This window comes from Petaurus breviceps, unplaced genomic scaffold (genome assembly GCF_028583685.1).
Source record: "Petaurus breviceps papuanus isolate PSGF00001 unplaced genomic scaffold, PetGlider_PUasm1.0 131, whole genome shotgun sequence".
Lineage (NCBI taxonomy): Eukaryota > Metazoa > Chordata > Mammalia > Diprotodontia > Petauridae > Petaurus > Petaurus breviceps.
In genome coordinates, this window is record NW_027185674.1 from 4546718 (window position 1) to 4568374 (window position 21657).

The 21657-nt window shown below is 37.1% G+C and overlaps 1 protein-coding gene across 3 annotated transcripts in view; it reads left to right on the top strand.

The window, feature by feature from the left end:
• Positions 1-7618, top strand: part of SMAD2 (SMAD family member 2) — a 102656-nt gene extending 95038 nt beyond the window's left edge. For all 3 annotated transcript variants that reach the window (XM_069104703.1, XM_069104711.1, XM_069104702.1), the window contains one exon: positions 4184-7618. In XM_069104703.1, the coding sequence (XP_068960804.1) occupies positions 4184-4307 (124 nt within the window). In that variant the 3' untranslated portion in view covers positions 4308-7618. The remainder of the gene's footprint in view (positions 1-4183) is intronic.
• The last annotated feature ends 14039 nt before the right edge of the window (positions 7619-21657 follow it).

Here is a 21657-nt window from a genome sequence, read left to right on the forward strand (position 1 = left end):
CATCTAATACCTCTGGCAGCTGAGAAAACCCCAGCGTTTGGGGCGAAAGCTCCCCTGTCTGGTGGCAGAGTCCTACTGTGGCAAAAAGCCCAAAAGTCAAGTAATTGAGTGGCAAAATGAGCAGGCAAAGGAAACAAAGCAGACAGAAGATTCCAACATTACATTCCTATTTTGGGGACAAGAAGGAGCAAGACATTTAACAGGAGGAAAACAGTGAAGTCAGAACGCCTGCACCAAAAGCTTCAAAGGAAAATACGAGCTGGTTACAGGCCATAGAGGACCTTAAGAAGCAGATAAGAGAAGTGGAGGAAAAATTGGGAAGAGAAATGAGAACAATGCAAGAAAATTATGAAATGAGAGTCAACAGCCTGACTGAGGAAAATAATACCTTAAAAAACAGACTGACTCAAATGGCAAAGGAGGCTCAAAAAGGCAATGAGGAGAAGAATGCCTTAAAAAGTCGAATTTGCCAGATGGAAAAAGAATCTCAAAAGCTCAACGAGGAGAATCATTGCTTCAGAATTAGATTGGAGCGAAGGGAAGCTAACGACTTTATGAGAAATCAAGATGCTGTTAAACAGATCCAAACAAATGAAAGAATAGAAGGCAATGTGAAATATCTCATGGGAAAAAACACTGACCTGGAAAATAGATCCAGGAGAGATAATTTAAAAATTATTGGACTACCTGAAAGCCATGACCAAAGTAAGAACCTAGAAATCATCCTCCAGGAGGTTCTCAAGGAAAACTGCCCTGATGTTTTAGTACCAGAGGGCAAAATAGAGGTTGAAAGAATCCACCGATCACCTCTTGAAAAAGATCCCAAAAAGAAAACTCCTAGGAATATTATAGCCAGGTTCCAGAATTCCCAGATTAAGGAGAGAATATTACAAGCAGCCAGGAAGAAACAATTTGAATATTGTGGAAACACAATCAGGATAACCCAGGATCTGGCAGCTTCTACACTGAGGGATCGAAGGGCTTGGAATGTGATATTCCAGAGGTCAAAGGAGCTGGGATTAAAACCAAGAGTCACCTACCCAGCAAAACTGAGTATCATGTTTCAGGGGAAAATATGGTCATTCAGTGGATTAGAGGACTTTCAAGCATTCTTGCTGAAAAAACCAGAGTTGAATAGAAAATTTGACATTCAGATACAAGAAGCAAGAGAAACATGAGAAGGTAAACAGGGAAAAGAAATCATAAGGAACTTATCAAAGTGGAACTATTAACATTCCTACATGGAAAAACAATAATTGTAACTTATGAAACTTTTCTCAGTAATTGAAGGGATTAGAAATATATACATATGTCTTTATATGAGGGTATATGAGCATATGAATACATATGTGAATGTGTGTATATATGTCTACAGGTATACATAGAGGGCACAGGACCAATTTAACAGGAAGGGATGATACTTAAAAGGTGAAATTAAGAGGTGAGAGGCATATAATGAGAGGAGATGGGGAGAGACAGATTGGGGCAAACTATCTCCTACAGAAGAGGCAAGGGAAAATGGTTACAATGGAGGGGAAGAATAGGAAGGCAAAAGGGAATGGGACAACCTTATTCCCATTGAATCTGGCTTGAGGAGGGAGTGAAATACACACTAAATAGGGGATCTCACCCTCCAGGAGAGTAGTGAGGGAAGGGGATGAGAGGGGGGATGATGGAAGGGAGGGCAGGCTTGGGGGAGGGAAGTTGGAAGCACCACTTTTGAAAAGGGACGGGATCAAAGTAGAGAATAGAACAAGTGGGAGGTGGGATGGGAGGGAGGGAAATATAGTCAGTCTTTTACAATATATCTACTACGTTATTGTTTTGCATTAGCCGCACATGTACAACCTACACTGAACTGCTTATCTTCCCAGTAAGGGTGGGTGACAAGGAAGGAAGGAAATGAATCTGGAACTGAAAGTTTTTAAAATCAAATATTCAAATGTATGTGTATATATATAGATATAGATATATATACTATTATTAATAGCATCTTACATGTAAGTAGGAAACAAGATATACAGGCACTGAGGCATAGAGGTCCACTGGAAAAGTCGAAAGGGGTATGGGAGAAAATATGGGAGAGAGCAGATTGGGGGAGGGGATATCCTGTGGGACTGCTATTTTGGGGTGGTGGGTAGGGGAAAAACGGGAAGAAAATTTGTAACTCAAAATCTGGCAGAAACAATGTAAATCAGAAGTTAATAAAGCATTAAAAAAAAATAAAAATCACTTGTCAGGTATAGGGTCGGAAAGTTTTGACTCAATAGCAGTTCCCTAAAAACTCAGTATGAGCGTAGTACCACAGGCTTCCTAGTATAGTAGAAAGAGTATCTTATTTGTAAAAGGAAGGGAATTTGATTAGATTATCTAAGGTCCCTTCCAGCTTTTTTATCATATTAATACTTTTATATACCCAAGTATTTCTGATTTTTGGTTCGGATGGTGATACAGATTTAGTATACCTTCTACAATTCAGCCAGCAGTTTTTAAGAGTTCATGTCATCCTGACATTTCCTTCTACCCCACCCCCCAAAATCAGATCATTCTCTGCTGCCAGCCTGGTACTAAATTTCTTCCAGCTTAATTAGCTGACTCACAAATGAACTGCATTGGGTTTATTGTATATGTTTGAACCTTTTCCAGGTTAGTGATGACCTGCCATACTTGGTGCTATGTTAATACAGTTTTTGAGAACTTTTTATGTCTTTGCTTATTTAAAGAAAAAAGCTAACACAATATTAAATTTTATTTAAGAAGCAGAGGGTCTTATTCATTGAAAATAATCTTCCATTTGAATTTATCTGACTACATCTGGAAGATTTTGTTTAGTTCTTAGTACCACATTCTAAGAAGAATGTTGACAAATGAGAGTGTTCAGGAGGAGGAATGTGACTGGGATTTTGAGGAGTCTCAATATCATATCATATGAGAAGCAGTTGATGGGACTTGGAAGAAATGGTGCAGGTGGGATGATTTCTGTCTAAAAATAATTTAAAAGCTACCTTTAGAGGACAGGACTAGGATGAATCAGTAGAAGTTACAGACAAACAGATTTTTTCTAATTCAGTATAAAGAATTTTTTAAGTTAAAACAGTCAGTGAAAGGAGGAGCTGTTTGAGCACTTTATTACCCAAAATGTTAAGAAGTCAAATGGCTGTCAGTGAGACAGTAAAGGTGATTCTTTCCTTCCCTGGGTTGGAGGAGATGACCTCAGAGGTTTTTGTTGTTCAGTCATTTAGTTGTGTCCGACTCTCGTGACCCGGTGGACAGTAGCATGTCAATACTGTCTATGGGATTTTCTTGGCAAAGATAACCGGAATGATTTGCCATTTCCATCATCAGTGGATTGAGGCAAAGAGAGGTTAAGTGACTTGCTCAGGTTCATATAGCTAGTGAGTGTATGAGGCCAAATTTGAACTGAGGTCTTCGTGACTCCAAGCTTTATTCACTGAATCTAGCTGCTTCTGTGACCTCAGAGGTCAGAAATGAACATAGCTTTTAGGGGAGCAATGTTTTTCACATGATGTGGTTAGAATTGGACCACCTACTTAGTTTTATTATCTTACTATTTGAGATAATAATTTTGGAGCATTTTATTAATTTTAGTTGGGAAAAACTAAGGTGTCAGCAGTGAAGATTTTTCTGTAATCCCAGATTATGATTTGACTTTTGGTAGTTGTTTTTTGCTGTCGGTTCCTTTCTAATAGGCTCTCTTCTTACTACTATTTTTATTAGTAGGAATTAGTAGAACTAATCTAGGTTAGTAATAGTGTATCAAACTGACTTTAGTAACATTAGAAGATTCTCATATGATTGATAGAAGAATTTGAGTTTTGTTTTTGTTAAAAATAGAAGGTTTACACCATGAATTCTGATCCTATGCAACAGTGGAGTAGAAAGAGTGCTAGAATTGATATCAGAGAACCTGAGTTCAAATCATGGCTCGGTTACTTAACTCTCTGTGTCAGCCTCTGTTTAACCATGTGTAAAATATAGCTAAAGTTCCCTTCAGCTCTGAATCTGTTATTCTATACATTTTATTTTTAGACCTTGAAATTCTTTTGTGTTTGAAGGTATATCAGCCTTAATGGGACTTAGTTGGCAAATGTGTTGGTCTTCTTGTTATTTGAGTTTTTCATGCTTTTTGTAACCTCTTCCCCTCTCTCTCTTTTTTCAACAGAAGGCAGACAGTAACAAGCACCCCTTGCTGGATTGAACTTCATCTGAATGGACCCCTACAATGGTTGGACAAAGTATTAACTCAGATGGGATCCCCTTCAGTGCGTTGCTCAAGCATGTCTTAAGACCTTCACATCCTAGTTCCAGTGGACTAAATATTTAGTCCTGTCAGCAGACTTAAGATAACGGCTCGTCTGTCGTAGTATTTTTGTGTGGTCTCCATGAAACTGTTTACTATCCAAAAATTCAAGAGAGAAAAAACAGCACTTGAGGTCTCATCATTTAAAGCACCTTGTGGATTCTGTTTCCTATTACTCTTATTAGGTGGAAAAAATTAGTGTATAGAAATACCTTCTTCTAAAAGGAGGAAGGGGAGGTTTTAAAGACTTAATGGTGTCTTATTGGGCATAAAACTGAGTGTCCCAAAGGTTTAATAATTACATAAATAATTGTGTACAGGTAATGTATCATGATCTCCGATATCACAGTATTGTTGTGCTATTCATACATTTTTAGTTTCCATAAATAGGTGTGTGTGTGCACTGCTTCTTGATTTAGGCAGACTTTCCATAAAATTGCAAGTACTTAAGCTGTTATCCCCACTTTTCCATTATTTTTTGTGTTTTTTTTTTTAATATATGCACACATATATGTACTTATATAATCAGATCTTCATTTTGTCATAAAGAAGCAGATTTTCCTTGTCAAAACTGATTTTTCTGACTTTTACCAAAAATAAACTGGTGGGGGAACAAAAGTGGGTTAAACCTTTTGAAATCTTAGACCTTTGGTGGTTCAGTGGGGCTTAAATATCCATTTTGGTTGATTTACTGTTAATCCCATTGTTTTAGAAATCATCAGTGTATTGGGTTTTTTTTTTTAATCTCCTTCTTACCTTCCCTCCTTTCTCCCACTATCATTCTTATACCAAAACAGCGTAGCATGACATCTGTTGCCAGTAATGGTTGCACTGATACTGCTGGCACAAGTTAATTCTGGGGTATAATTAAAATTCATGTTTAGTGAATCCCCTTGTCCTACAAATTTTGACAAAGAGTAATTGACTTGTGCAGACTTAGCAGTTTATGAATTTATCCTTTGCACCTCATATGTATACAGGTGGCAGTATAATTTTTTTCAGGGATAAGCTAGATTTATTTCAGTATATTTATCTTTTTTTAAAAAGTCATTGTGTAAGTTTAAATACACTGATTTTTTTTAAAGTATTTCAAAATATTTCAGTAACAAACCATATTCTTCGATTTGAGTGGTTTCATATTGATTAGTTACCAGATTGTATTATGTACATTATGAAATAAGGGCCTTGTATAAATGTAATCACTTCAAAAAATGTCTAGAAGAGGGGGGCTGAGAAGCACTCAGCGAAGAAGGATCATTTTTATGATTTGCTGTACTCAAATATTTACAATTTCTATCACATACTAAAATTACACAACTGCAGAATTAAAGGGTTGGAAAGGGCCTCAGATTTTCTTGTTTACATATTGCCTACAGTCAGGACTGAACTTAACCCTGAATTTTAGGTAATTGTCTAATCTTATTTAAAAGTCTCAAGGGAAGGAGATTCCAGAAGCTCCTTTGGTACTCCTTTATGTCAGCATATAATTCTTTATTAGCCTGACTTTAATTTCTCTTACTATAGTTTAGGCATTTCCTTCCATTCCATCCTTGATGGAAAAGAAAAGGATTTCTTCCTCATTTCTGAAGAGATCATCTTCTAACTCAGCTCTTTAATTAATCACTTTTGGTTGTTCTGGCTCCCCAGGTTTCCATATACCTTTTTGTTTATAGCTGCGAATTTGGCATGGTACTTATTAAGTACCTCATTTCATTGAGATTCAGATTTTTGTTTTAAATAAAGATTTGCTCTACAAAGATACAGATTGAAGAATCTGAGAGAATGAGTCCCTGGATTCCTTTTGCTTGACAAGTGTCCTCAGTCTGTAAAAGCACTTGCTTCAGCTGTCATGCTGTTCAGTTTTTCCTCTACTTGAAGTCCTTGCTGCTCAAGTCTGCTACCGTAGCTTCCAAAGCTGTCACCACCACTGTTTTAAAGCTGCCATCACTGCAGTAATAATGCTGCAGTGGCCACTGCCTCTGCCAGACCTCCTGCCAACAGTGGGGTTCCAGCTTTGAACTACTCAGCCTATTTCAGCAGTTGCTACCTTTGAAGCTGGTATCAGCTTCTAAAGTGATCGGTGCCAGAGCTGTTGTGCTGCCATCAGGAGCTGTTATTAATGCCAGTGGAACCCAAGCCACTTCTAAAGTTTTCCTTCACCTGATTGACAGCTTTCTTTGGAGTGGTAGTAGGTACTGTCAGTTGAGGCAGGAACGTTAGCAAACATTGTTATTGATAACCAGGTGAGACAGTAACATCTGGCATTGTCAACATAGTAAGCAGGGGAGCGTATTTCTACAGAGTAATGGAAATTAATGGGAGTGAATTATTTTCCTGTATAAAATTAAGCTTTACACAGAACTTTCTATAAATAACCTCTGTTGCATGAAGCAACCATACCTGTATATTGGAATTACTTCATGGCAGTGGTTAGTTACACTTCTGTGAACAGTATATCCCAGTGTCATGTTAACGTTTTAATGAAAATACATTAGTCTCATTTTATTTGTTTCAGTTTTTGCTATTCTTGAGCCTCGCCAGTGATTAGTTACTATCCTTGTGGCTGTGGCCTTTCCATTTACCTTTTAAGTACACTATTTCTCTCCTTGGAATAGATTTCCCTCTGCTGAAGTACATCTTTTTTACATGTCAGGATTGTTTAGAATTTTATTCTCCAAGGTGCTAGCATTCTCTCCCCAATTTATTAGCATCAGTGAATGAACTGGGTGACCAAGTTCCCTATTTCATCATATTAGCCATTAGGTAAAAATAAAAATTCATGCCAGACCTAAGTCAACCATTTGAAACACTGTTACTCTTTGCCCTTGACTTTCTTGCCCGTGATAACTAACCTTCAGTGGTTAGCTTTGATTACTTCCAAGTGTGACATTCCAACGAGATGTATACTTACTGTCATTGGTCATATTTTTATATCATGTAGGAAAAGAAAAGCCCTTAAAGTACAAGCATATTATACCTTCTTTTCCTCGATTTTGGAGGCCTTCCTATCATTGTATAGAGAAGAATATCACGTAGATCTGTGTTACAAGTATGCCTATGTTTGCCCATGTTTGTGTTTTTGAAAAATTATTTAATATTTTCTCTTCCTCTAAGATACTTTCTCTGAACAATATATAGTTTATTACTAATTCAACTTTCCATAAAATTACTTATTTCCTTGAATATGTTGCTTTTTTCTTATGATTCTGAATTATACCATTTATTGATCACTTTCATTAAGGTGAAAAGTACTTCATGTTTCTATTAAGATAAAATAAAACATTATGCTTAACTTAATAGATTTCTCTTCCTCTGCCAAAAAAATTTGCCCCAACATACTTCAGGAACTTGGGAAATTAAAAAAAAAAAAACAACTTTCTATAAATTGATTGAGTGCCTGCTATTTCTAAGGTACTGTACTAAGCCATGGCAGGGAGGGATGGGAGCCTTGGATAGAAACACGTACACAATATAGCGCCTGTCTTTTCAGAGCTTACCGTCTCATCAACTTTTTTGCACAATCTTTGTTTCTGTTGTTAAACATTTCATCTTTCAGGCTCTTCCTTGCCTTTCCTATCCAGTTATATCTCAATCTTGCCAATTACATCATCTGTATTTTTAGGGGGAAAGTAAGTGTTTAATTTATTCCCAGTTCTTGCTGTGTTGACATTTTTATATGTCAGATATTTTTTAACAGTTTTGCCTTGCTTTCCCTTAATCTTACATATAGTTCACTGAATGTAATGTAAAACTCTTTTTACTAGGCTAATTTTTTGTTTATAATATGTTTCTCTAAAATTAATATATTCTAATGTAAGTGTTCTTGGTGAAGTCCCTTCATCCACTCATGAGTTTTATATGAGAGTACCTTCTCTTTTTCTTAGTAATACCTGAGGACTGGAATTTATTCATGACCTTATGGATAAGCAGCATAGAGTGGCATTGGCTAATGTCTGCTGAGATGAAAAGACAGCACCAGGCCTGCTACTACATTTTAGTCAGCACATTAATGACTATATTCTTACCAAGTAGTGAGACATGGTTTCTGGAAGTTGTAACCATTGATATAACATTAATTTTGGTCCTTTTAGGTTATTATACTTAATGTAGATGGAGACAGATAAAACTCTCAGTTTCCTGAGGAAATTTGGCATTTCTTTCTGTCTAAAATGCCAGCTAGACAATTCCAACAGTATCCTTGTTCTGTATGATAGCAGTCAGCTGCATATATTTTTATTTCATTTCATGAGTTAAAACTGGGTCGTTGTTCAAAGTCAAAGTAATTCCTTAAGTAATAAAATTTATACCGGGGATAACTTGCAGTCATCCAAACATTGAGAAGTTATTTGTATCTTAGCAGAAAACAAAGCTACTCTGTTGCACCTTTTATTCTTATTGAAAGCCTTTATTCCTTCACAGTTTCCTTTTTTAATATCAGACATGTTTTAGGATCATAATCTGGAGTTTCAAAGGATCTTAGGGGTCACCTTATTCACCTGCCTCATTCTACAGATAAATTGAGGCTATGAGAATTTAAGTGCAGATTTTAAGTGGCAGAGTTGAGGTTCAAACCCAGGTTCTGCACTGAGCATTTTTAAAGCTCAATGCATTGGCTTAAGAACTCATGTGACTCAATATTACCTTCCTTCCCCCATGTGTTTAGATCACTTTGGAAGTGCCGGGATTAAACCTACCATGAATGCTTGGGATGGGAAGATGATCAGTTTATTTCCAGTTCTGTATGTACATTCCAAAAAAATGGATTCTCTAGTGTTCTTCAAACTTCCCAAGTAAATAAAACCCAAAGGATATGGCTAGATTTATATTAACTGTATAAATGCAGGTCCTGTGACTGTTCGGTTGCTACAGTAGGCTTTCATGACAGTCACTGGTAGAAATTTGAGAATTCTGGCAGTTCTTCCTTTTTAAAATCTAAATGTAATTTTTTTTTTACCCTAAGCAACTCTATCATCTACCCAATTTGCTCTGGCTGTTTGTTTGCTTTTACTGAAGGATGGGGAAAAAAACCCTCCTTGAGGAGAGAACAAACCCTGTTTTAGCAAATGTATATATATATTCTTGCCTTGATAACACAGTAGTGATTTGTGTAAGTCATAACTCTGTACTTACCATAGATATATGCTACATTCATGAATCTTTATTAATCAGATAGTAAAACACAAATTACTTTATCTTTACTGTACACATTGCTTCATTTTTTACCACAACTTTTATAGCATAAATATCCATAATGTAATTAGTGATGAAAAAGTTATATTACCAATTTTTTTATTTTAAAGAGTAAACATTTTTAACACTTAATTGTGCTTGCAGTATCAGGCTATCACAAGCAGTTCGACATTTGTCTAGTTAGATCACAGAATTTAAGACAAAATAAACATGTTCTAATGAAAGAATGTTCCTTTTGCAAATCTGTTCCTTAGGTTTGATTTATTTATATACTAAGTTTAGAACATACCTTGATCATTCTGGGCCTAGGGAGTCAGTCTTAGAGGAAAATCTTTCCTCATCATGTTCTCTTTCCAACTATTTGAAGCGAGATTTTGGGAATTAGTTGGCATAGGGTATTTTCATTTTCAAAAAGGGGAAAAAAATCTGGATTATATATTTTTGCTCAGATAATCTCAAAACTGTACACTAAAATACTATGACTGGATAAAACTAATAGTACCTCTTGAAAATTTTTCAGACCAGTTCAACTGCACTTTAGGGGATTTGACTGAAATACAGGTTTTACATACTTCAGTGTGTTTTGGACTCCAGATACACTGCTCACTTAGGCTTTCCTCTTAAACTATAATTTACCTAAGTATTCTGACTACATGTAAAATAGGCACCTTTGAATATAGTATTTTTGGAGTCCCCAGCCTTTTATGCAAGACTCATGGAGAAACTAGCCATTGGCAAATATCCTGAAAATATATTTGGGCTGATAGCCTTAAAGACAGCCTAATGCTGCTGAAAAATGTTTGAAAAACAAATCCTAATGTGTTCTGCAGCAACTTTGGGAGAAGTTGAGTAAAGGTAAGTATAAAATGTTAACCTTTTTCCTGATTTTCCATCATTCCATGCCTACTTAAGTCTTTTACTTATCAGGGGATATACTAATAATATCCCTACTACTTTAACATTGGTGTCTGCAAATTATTTGACTTTTGAAAGAGCATCATGTATGGTTGGTGTGTGCAAAGTCATGGGAAATGATGACTAAAGACACCAGAATGGAATAAATTGAATTGTAATGAAATTTTGGTAACACAGATAGGGTAGTTTGATGGAACAAAGGAAGTAGCAACAAATTTGTTGTTCTTCAGAAACTGTATGTATATGTATGTATAAATCATGTCTTCTTTGGGGAGTAAATTCAACCTAGAGTTTGAGTCGTTCATAGTAAAAGAAACTGAGGAATGATTTGTGAGTTTCTTACTTCTGCTGAAGAATATTTCAGCATTAGTGCTGTCTCTCACCGTATTTCCTAAAATGCCCCGTCCCAAGTGTTTGCAGCCAGAATGTGATGTATTCAATTTCAATGAATGTTGTATTGGAATTTTTGACAATGCACCAGCTAGTTAGGAGAAGGAATTGGGTGTTCAGAAGAATATTTTACAGCTACTGTCCTAATGACCTCACACACCTAAGGTGCTTACCAGCTAGAACGTTGACCATGTTGGGTGAAATTTTCTGGAGTGGCATTAATTTTGTAATGCAATATGAAGGATGCAGAGTCAGCTATAATTTTCCTACATGGTTTTAAATGACTGCATCCTCAGTGCACTGTGATAGATGTGTTATTTGTAAGCTTTAATGTTATGGTAGTCAAAAGTCCATTGTGATGGATTGGTTTGTTTGTTTGTTTTAATGAAGCTTGAGGCGTTATTGCAAGCTGGTTTTCAAGTTAAAATATTGTGAAATACTGAATTCCTTCACTCCAACCACACCAAATATTTTAGTCTATTTAAAGTACAAAAATAGTTTTGCTTAAGAAAACATTGCTTAAATGTACTGTAATTCCTGGTCACTTTATATATACATATATATGTGCTTTAACTTTTTACTTTGTTTGCTCTTTACCTGTGTTAACAGTACTTTCACAACTAAAAGGTGAATTTTTTCCCTCTAGCATTAAAAAGAGCCATTTGAGATGTTTACCATGTTACTATGGAAGCTGTTTGTTTTCTTTTTTAAAATTAAGAAATTTAAATTTTTTTTTTTTGAGCAATGGAAGGCATGACATGTTTCAGAGTGTTCACAAGTATTTTTCCTTAGGTCACACTGAAATGAAAAATGTGCTTCACCTGGGTGAGTACTTCACTCTAAGGTATTACAGTTGATTTTAAAGGAATAAATTATTTATCTTCAATACTGGATATAGCTGCCCCGTAAACTTTACTGGTAACTGTCCTTTGTAATTGCTGGTAATTTGGTTTTGTCTTAGTTCATAACCTGCATGTAATACTAAATTGATGATTGGATTCATAGGAAATGTGTTGGAAAAGTCTAAAAGATTATTATTTTTTTTAATGAACTCTTTGAGAATGCATTTTTTGAATGCATTGGAAATACGTACTTTTCAGAAAAAGAAACTTTTAAAAGGGCCTGCTTCAATACAGGTTAGATAGTTAGGGCATCACATTATCATTGGGTGACTTTAAAAATTTAAAGAGCTCTTCCACTTAGGTCTGAACTTTTTCAACTGCATATACAGAGTTAAATATTTTTCCTGTGTAGGAAGCTATGTTTTATTTAACTTACTTTTATACAGACATGCTAAATACATGGAAACTGAATACACTTAGAGTTCTCTGGGAAACTCCAATTCACATATCTGCTATTGTCAGCAGAATTTCTTGAAATAATCATCCAGAAACTTCTGTGATTCTCTGACTTAAAGCTGTCTTCCATTTCCTTTTCCTACTTCCTTTTACATAGACATGAAGGATTTTGATTACAGTCTGCTTTTTAGAGGCAGCTGTCTTGAGCTGATGATGAATGTGAAGATTACAAATGTGTACTAGTATGCATTTGGGGACCCTGCACACAACAAATTATATTTTATCAGTGCAGGAATGAAATGATTGAATTGTCAGATAGGTCAGCATGCCCTTAAAAAGAGGGAGATGAAAGTATAGCAGCAGACTAGACTAAAATACCAGACACTGGTACTTTAATGTAACCTCATGACTATGGAATACACACCAGGTACCGATACTGTATCTTTTTTTTTTAATACTTTGGCTACTCACAAGTAACTTGACTTCCTCTACCTTTGGCAAATCAAGACATACAAAAACTTTAAGCCTTCTATATATAAGGCATATAGATACTAAAAGAGTATCCTTGAGTTTAGAATCTAGTATGTGTTTCATAAGTAAAAGAACAAAAGTATTAAAGTTTCAGACTAATTACAGTGTTGACAAATTGCTGAATGGTTTGCATAGAAAATAATTCATCTATTTTGGAGGCAGGGGAAATCACCTGAGACTGTCAGGTGGCTTTGTGGAGGCTGGGATTTGAGGTAGGTTTTGAAAGCATTTCTTTCAGGTTGTGGAACAGCATGAACAGAAGGTCTTGGAATGCAGCTGCTGTATTTTAGAACTAGATGTGTGAAGTAAAAGTGGAAGTTAACAGATACCTGGCAAACTGTCCTTATGAGCAGATACGGGACAACCACAAATAGGGCAGACATTTTACAAAATCATGAAGCTTGCGTCTAGTAACCTGGAGCCGAAAGAAACTTACCTGTCTGGGAGTCCAAAGCAGCTGAATCCAGTGTTGTATTAGGGAATGGTGATGAGAAAATGTCCTGAGGCAAAATTGTACAGCTGAAAAAGTATTCCTTCTAGAGGATAATTTTTACATATGTGCAGTTTTGAAAAGTGAGTCTTTATGTTCACACTTAATAGTGGCAATAGTCAAATACAAAGTACTCCAGAAGTCTGAGTATAGTTTTAAATTACTAAAGCAAGTTATAAAGTTATTGATAGGTTAATAAAGCTTAAAATTGCAGTTAGAATTTTGGGACACCCTGTTAAAATTGTAGACTGGCTTAATTTTTTCACTTTAATAATCTCTACCTAACTACATATTTTAATAGTAACACAGTTACTACTGAATGGCAATAACTAGTTAAAATTTTAAGCAAGCCCCATATTGTATAAAAATAAAAGACGAGGCCTCAGAAAGGGTGACCCACTTTCTTAAGAATAAAACTTGGGAGTACTTTTGCAGTAAAATGACTACCTCATCATAGTTTAACATCTGGAATAAAAGTGTCTTTTAGGAATGTCTACTCCTTTTGCATAGAAAAATCACTAACCTCATTTTACTCAAGAACCACAAGCTACTTTCCAACTTTTAAAAAGAAGATATTAAATAATAACATGTTGGGGCGTCCAGCTGGCTCAGCGAGTAAGAGCACCGGCTCCAGTGTCGGGATGACCTGGGGATCAAATCCAGGCTCAGATACTTAGCACCACACCCAGAAATAACTGGCTGTGTAACCTTGAGCAAGTTACTTAACCCTGATTGCTTTAAATAATAATAATAACATGTGGTATCACCACATTTTTTATCTACTTAACCAAAAAATAAACCCTTTCTCAGGAATTTAATTTTTCAGAAATAATTTAATGCTTTCATCTCTAACAGAATTAGTAGCTTGCAAACCACTGTGGTTTCTTGCTATGCTGTGAAGTTGTTAAAGAATGTTTTCTGTTACATGCTAGATGAAGGAAGTATGAGATAAAGGAAAGAATTTATTCTTTTTACCCTAAAATGAAGACCATTGATAAATGTGCTGAAATAGATTGGTTTTCAGCTAAAGCATCAATCTTTTTGTCTTCTTTTTCATGGTTTGTATGTGCCCATCTGATTTAACATCACTGTAAAGTCAAACCTTGATTAAGTAGGTTAGAAACTAAGCTCTGCCAATAAAAGTTTTGTGAATTGACATTTTTAAAGGTGAATGTATAGTGTATATTTTCTCATTTGACATAACTGTTTCATCTGCCAACATACTATCCTTTATCATTCCCACAAGGACACACCTTGCCCCTAGAAAAAAATTTAAAAACCATTATTAATTTGTGGTATATCCAGGTTATTTAACATCTGATATTTGCAGAAATTGAAGAAGTCATCTAAAGATATGACTTGTTCGTTTTCTGACATTTAATGTTCATCATTTGCCTAAAAATCATCTTTGAAGATGTTAGTATATTTCATATAGTCATGGTTAATTGCTTTGAGCCTGACAGGATTTAGAGTCAATGGTGTATTGGTTAAAAGGTATATTGAAAGCATAACCAATTTCAAAACTCAGAATTGTTTAAAAAAAAAATTCAGCTACTGTAATGGATTGAATTGGGACAGGACATTGGACATCGTGTTTCCCCGATAATAAGACACTGTCTTATTATTTTTTTTGGACAGAAAAACACCAGAGGGCTTATTTTAATGAACATTGACAGCAATTTTAATAAACAGGTAAATGTGAACAAAAAATGTACCAGCAAGCAAATCACTGGGGAAGAACAGGATGACGCGCTCACTGCTGCAGCTCTGATTGGATGCAGCTCAGAGCGCTGTGTGTGTTTCAAAGTGGGGGGGGGGACGGTGCATACAGAGGGTACCGTAATGTAGCGGGTAGCGCAGGGGATCACCTTCACCACAGTAGCAATCTCAATAGGGCTTATTTTCGGGCAAGGTCTTATTTTAGAGGAATCTTACACAGTAAGGGGAGGATTATCGGGGAAACACGGTAACAATGTAAAATGGGAAGGAAATTAAGTCATTTCTGTTCTAGAATTATTTGGGTACTTGGCAGATAGAATAGGAATACCTTTAAAAACTGCTGCAGTTAGAGGAATCCTTTTAAAAGTTGTCTTAATCACTTATTGTTCCTATGGGGAAACTTACTTCATTAACCCTTATTTTTGCTATTATGGACACGCCTTCAAAAGATGGAGATTATAACCTTAGATTTGAGATCTTCTAGGTCTTTGAGAGATTGTTTGACTGAAAAAAGTAATCTCCCATCCCCACCCCTTCCTTCTTCAAGCACTCATAGGGTCATTGACACTTCCGTGAGACAGTGAAAGTGGGATGAATGGTAAAAAGTAAAAATCCTAGATTTGTATAGACATTACTTTCGGGTGAAGGAACAACAACAACAACAAAAAAAAAAAAAAACAGTTCAGCCATCCCTTTGCCAAGTCTTTTTTTTTTTCCCCAAGAAAATCACAATAAGCTCAAAGCTCCTCCTAAGCCTTTAGCCCTTGCCTCAGTAGCTTCTTTCGACCCCTGCACTGTCTACATAAACACAAAAACAAATGGGAGTTTGAAAGGCTCTTCCACTCCTTCCTACCTCTCTCCCTCCTCCTCAAACTTAATTTGAAAGGTGATACCTCCCATACCCTGTAGGGATTGAAGAAAAGGAAGAAGTTGAAGACAAGCTGTGCTTGTTTGCCTGTATGCTATTATATTAGGTGAATTCATGAGGAAATAGATGCAAACATGTTCAAATGTACCTACTAGGGTATAATTCAGATCTAAAACTACTTACTGTTATATGCTGCTTTGGATTCTCTGTGTTTCTCCCTCTCCTTATTACCTTTGAACAGGGGGCCATCTCCAGTCCTCCTGATATATATCTTGCTGCTAGACCCAGGTGGTTCCAGAGGAGAAAGTGAGGCTGGTGCCTTGGCACAGCCCTGCCTCACCTAAATCCAATTCACTTGCATGTCATGGAATCACCTTCCTGATGTCATGGTCCTGTTTGAGAAGGAAGGACAAATAGTAATCACTGCCACCGCCGCCACCACTACACCCTTTGAACAACTAAAGATTTTCTAGAGGGCTAATCTGGTTTACCCTATAGGATACTACCTGAAAGTTGTAAATGCTTGCAAATAAAGCAGAAATCATCAGAAAGCGATGACTTTTGCAAAATAGCATCCATCTTAATGTTGGGTTGTCACATTCTCATCCATTTTTGTCCATTTCAAAAATAGAAATAAGTGCAAGATGTATCTGTTATGTTCTGTACTGAGCACTTTTAGATTCAGAAAGAACTTTTTAGAAAAGGTTTAACAGTAAATATTGGGAAAATCTAGATCTGACACTAAAATGCATGATTGAGAATAAACTATTATTTTGCTTTTACCACTCAAGTCCTTGAACAATTCATTACTTCTATGTTTTCTAGGTTAATTCTTCAGTTGACTTTTTCCAACCCTAATCATGTGACTGGTTTTTATAATGTCTTTGTAAAATGAGAAATGTGTTGACCTGTTGCTTACTAGGGACTTGAAAATTTTTTATTTAAATTTTATTTTTATTACATTTTTTTTCTCACGCTACCTCTGCCCTTGAAAGAATGAAAAAAGTAACAAAGAAATTCATGTAGCAAATATTCATGGTCAAACAGAACAATTTCACACATTGGCCATGTTCAAAAAATGTCATTCTGCAGTCCATCAGGAAATGTCAGGAGATAGGTAGCATGCTTCCTCTGAAATCATGGTTTGTCATTACATCGGATTATTGTAATTTATTGAAGCATCAATGATCACAAACATGCAGTTGGAGGAAGTTATGCCAATGGATGTTTTCCAAAAATCAGTAATCCTTCTGAAACACATGAAAAAGTAATGAAACTGTTTCCACCCTGTCTCAAATGAAGAGTTGACCTTACTCCTTACTGTGGGCCACCTCCATCTGCAGAAGGAATCCCAGCCCAACCCATCTCCTCCCACAAATTGCTCCCTCTGTCATCCCTATTCTGTAGGTTTAGTCTCTCCCTTCCTGCTAACTTCTTCCCTGCACTCTACAAATGTCCGTGTCTCGTCCATCTGGGGGGGAGGGACTCACTAGACCCCTTGTATCCCCACTGTTGTCCTATATCTTTTCTCTCCCTTGTGGCTGAACTTGAAAAGACCATCTAGAATAGGTACCTCCACTTTGTGCAAACTTCTTAATTCTTAAAATCTATCTTCTGACCTCATTATTTTACTGAAACTGCTCTCCAAAATTACGAATAATATCTTCAGTACCAAATCCAATGGCCTTTTCTCCTTCTTCATTTTTGACCCCTCTGCAGCCTTTGACATTGTTGATTACCCTCTTCTCCTTGCGACTTTCTTCCCTTTAGGTTTTCAGCATGCCAGCCTCTCCTGGTTCTCCTACTATCTGCACCTCAGTCTCATGTGCTACATCAGGAATCAAGCCCTCTAACCATAGATGTCCCACAGGGCTCTAGTCTCCTGGGCCTTGACCTCCAGCTATACTACATCACTTGGTGCTCTCATTGGGTCCCGTGGATTTAATTATCTCACTACGCTGATGACTCAGATCTACCTATCTTGCCCCTAACTTCTGATCTCACACCTGCAGTTGCTTTTCAGACATTTCAAACAATGTCCAGTGGACATGAAACTCACCATATTCCAAACTGAACTTTCCCCAAACTCTTCCTCCACCCCAACTTTGATATTACTGTTGACAGCAATACACCATCCTTCCAGTCCCTCTTGCCTGCAGCCTAGGTGGCATTCATGACTCCCCACTATTTCTCAACACCCTATCCATGCAGTTTCCAAGGCATCTCGATTTCACCTTTGCAGCATCTCTCAAATATTCTCCCCTTCTCTCTAATAATGCCATCACTCTGATGCAGACCCTCTTTATCCCGTGCTTTGACTATTGGCAATTATCTGCTGGTGGTTGTGCCTGCTTCAAGTTTTCCCTCACTCCATTTAGCTGCCAAAGTGGTATTGCTAAGTCCTCTGGTTGGACTGTGTCGTCAGCAGCAACCCTCCCCTCCCCCGCTCTTAAATATCCGTGGCTTCCTGTTGCTTCCAGGATCAAATACAAAGCCCTTTGCTTGATGTTCAAGGGACCTTTCTAACCTCGCTCTCCCACCCCCGATTCTGCATTCTTGTCGTCCTTGTCAGGTGTTCTCCGATTCACTGATACTGTCCTGCTTGCTATCTCAAGAAAAAGCCACTTGTGCCTGCCCTGCATTCCTAAAGTGCTTTCCCTCATCTCTGCCACATGACTTCTCTGGCTCCCTTCAAGATCCAGTTAAAATTCTGTCATTTGCAGAAAGCTTTCCTCAAGCATCCTCAGTGCTTCCCTATTTTTCTTGTATATAGTTTATTTTTATGTATATTATTTTTTATATTTATTTTTTTATTTTATAATAAAACTATATTATTTATAAAATTATTTTTACATATTTATTTGCTTGTTTCCTCCTCCATTAGGCTATGAGCTCCTTGAGTACAAACACTGTCTTGGCCTATTTTTCTATCCCCAGTACTTAGCACAGTGCCTGGCACATAGTAGGTACTTAAAAAATGTATTGATTGGCTGAAATAACTTTCTTGGCTATTGATTTTACATTACTCACATTTTTCTCATACATTAACTTTGGTATTTAGGATGAAGAGAGCAATATTTGCATTGATATTTTGCTTCTAAAAGATTTTTTAAACCCCAAATTGTAGTAGAATTGTTGTTGGTATATAGCCAGAGTCCAGCTTTGGCAAGTGTTTTCCCACTATTTTAGGACTTGCATAGGTCAATGGATTAAGGACTTGAAGTTAATTAACATGTTCAGTTAAAATTAGCTTCTAAAAGTACACAAAATGTTAGAACTGTAGCATAACCCACTGATAACACCATTAATAAACATGGTTTGTGAATACATCACTGTAAAATTGTTACTGTTTTTTGCTAAGTAAGCTGCTGCCTGTTAAGTATTGGCTCATACTATCAGTTATTGCATCAGTCTGTTAATTTTCCTATAATTGTTGTAGAATTAATACTGTTTTCCTTTACCTCTTATCTCGACACAGAAAATGTACATGAGGTATGTTAGTATTACCTTTGAAAGAGAAACAATTTTTGCTTATTCAACAAATATTTAAACATTTGTCCTGTTTTGGAAGCCTCCTGCTAGAGGTGAGGATAAATACAACACCCTCCTAGCTTAGAAGTAACTGCTAAAGACTACCTGTTTGTTAATGGCAGTTTTCCATTATCTGCTTTAATGTGTTCCATTAACAAGGCATAAATTACTCCCAAATCTATATATCTAGCCCTAATCTCTCTTCTGAATTGCAGTTACACATAACCAACTCTATATCTCCACCTGGATATCTTCTCATAGGCATCTCACTCAGCATGTCCAAAAGTAAATTGGTTAATATTGCCCCCAATTGCTCCTACCTCCAAAATCCCCTAATTCTCTTAAGGTCACTATCATTTTCCTAGTCACCTAGGTACATTCTCCTTAAATCATCTTTTCATATGTAGGTGTGGGTGGGCATACAGTAAGTATTGCCTAAGTGTGTCTATCCAGGAGTTATTTTACAGGGTGCCCTCTCTCTTCTCCTGTCATTCAGATGTTTAACACCACTATCTCCTTCAGCTGTTTTACATGATGAATTGGCCTCACTCTTTGAAAAAGCTTACCCTGTTGAAGAGATCCCAATCCATCCCATCTCCTCCAACAGTTTGTCCTATCTGTCATCCTCACTCTATATATCTCCTAGTCTACTGGTTTATATATAAACATGACCGTTTCTCCACTACCCTGGAAAAAAACAAAATCCAAACCCTTAATTTGATCCATCCCTGCCAACTATTGTCCAGTATCTCTTCTGCCTTTTGTATCTAAACTGGGAAAAGTCTTTTACAATAGGTGCCTCCAACTTTCCCACTCTCTTGCTCTCTCCAAAGTTGCCAGTGTTCTCTTGGTTCCTTGACTTCAGTGCCTGCAGCCTTTGTCACTGATAATCACCCTCTCCTCCACACTCTTCAGGTTTTGGGGACATTGCTGTTTTCTCCTGTTATCCAACTGCTTCTTCTCAGTCTCCTTTCCTGGATCCTCATCTAGATCCACATTTTCTAACAGGTGTTTCCCTCCTGTCCTGGACCTTCTTTTCTTCCTCTACACTGTTTATTTGGCTATCTCATTAGCTTTCATGGATTTCATACCATCTCTATGCTTATGATTCTCAAATTATCTATACTGCCCCAACCTCTCCACTGACCTCCAATCTTGTATTTCTAACTGCCTTTCAGCCATCAAGAACTGAATTGTTGAGTAGACATCTTAAAGTCACTATGTCCAAAATAGAACTCGTGATTGTTTCCCCAAACCCTCCCCTCTTACTGTAGAAAACACCATCCTCCCAGTCCTTCAGGCTCACCACCTAGGAGTCACCCTGGACTCCTTACTACGCTATCACCCCTCCCCATATCCAAGCAGATGCCAAGGCCTGTCAATTTTACTCTCTGTAGCATTTCTCCTCTATACCTTCTTTCCTTTGACACTGCCACAACCCTGATCACTGCATGCCTGGACTCTTGCAATAGCGTGTCGATGGGTTGGACTGCCTCATATCTTTCCCACTCCAACTTGCCCTTCTTTTAACCACGAAAGTGATTTTCCTGAAGCACAGTCTGACTGTGTCATGCCCCTACTCAATACTGTAGTGGTTCCCTATCCCTTCTGGGATAAAATACAAAACACTGCCATTTAAAACCCTTCATAACCTAACTCCCTCCCCCAATCATCTTCCAGTCGTCTTAACACCTTACTCCCCTCCAGTGTCCGATAATCCTGACCTCCTGACTATTCCATAAACCATTCTGTCTCTTGGCCTGGCTTCCTCTAAGTCTGAAACTAAAATCCCATCTTTTACAGGAAGACTTCCTTAACACCTCTTAATTCTAGTGCCTTTCCTTGTAGTTATTTCCTGTTTATCCTGTACATAGCTTGTCTGTGTATATTTATTTTCATGTTCTCTCATTAGATGGTGAGCTCCTTGAGGCAGGAACTGTCTTTTGTCTCTGTGTATCCCCAGCACTTAGCATGGTGTCTAGCACATAGTGGGGCCTTAGTAAATGCTATTGGTTGATTGTGTGTGTGTGTGTGTGTGTGTGTGTGTGTGTGTGTGTGTGTGAGATGGTTACCTTTGATAGTCTGGTAAAGCCTTGGAACCCCTCCTCTTGGTAACTTTTTTAATGCACAAAATAAATGCATGGGATTCCAAAGGAAACCAATTATATTGAAATAGTTACCTAAGATCACCAACCCCAGGATAATAACCCCTGCTCTGTAGAGGAATAATACACCTATATTTTCAGTAGAATAGAAGCTCCTTGGTGGCTGCTGCTATTCACTGTATGTGCTTCATAAATTAATTGCATTGATCTTCATCCGGATTTAGTTAGCACAGTGTTGAGAGGGCCAGACTGGAAGTCAGGAAGAAATTAATTCAAGTCCTCCTACAAATTAATTGGAT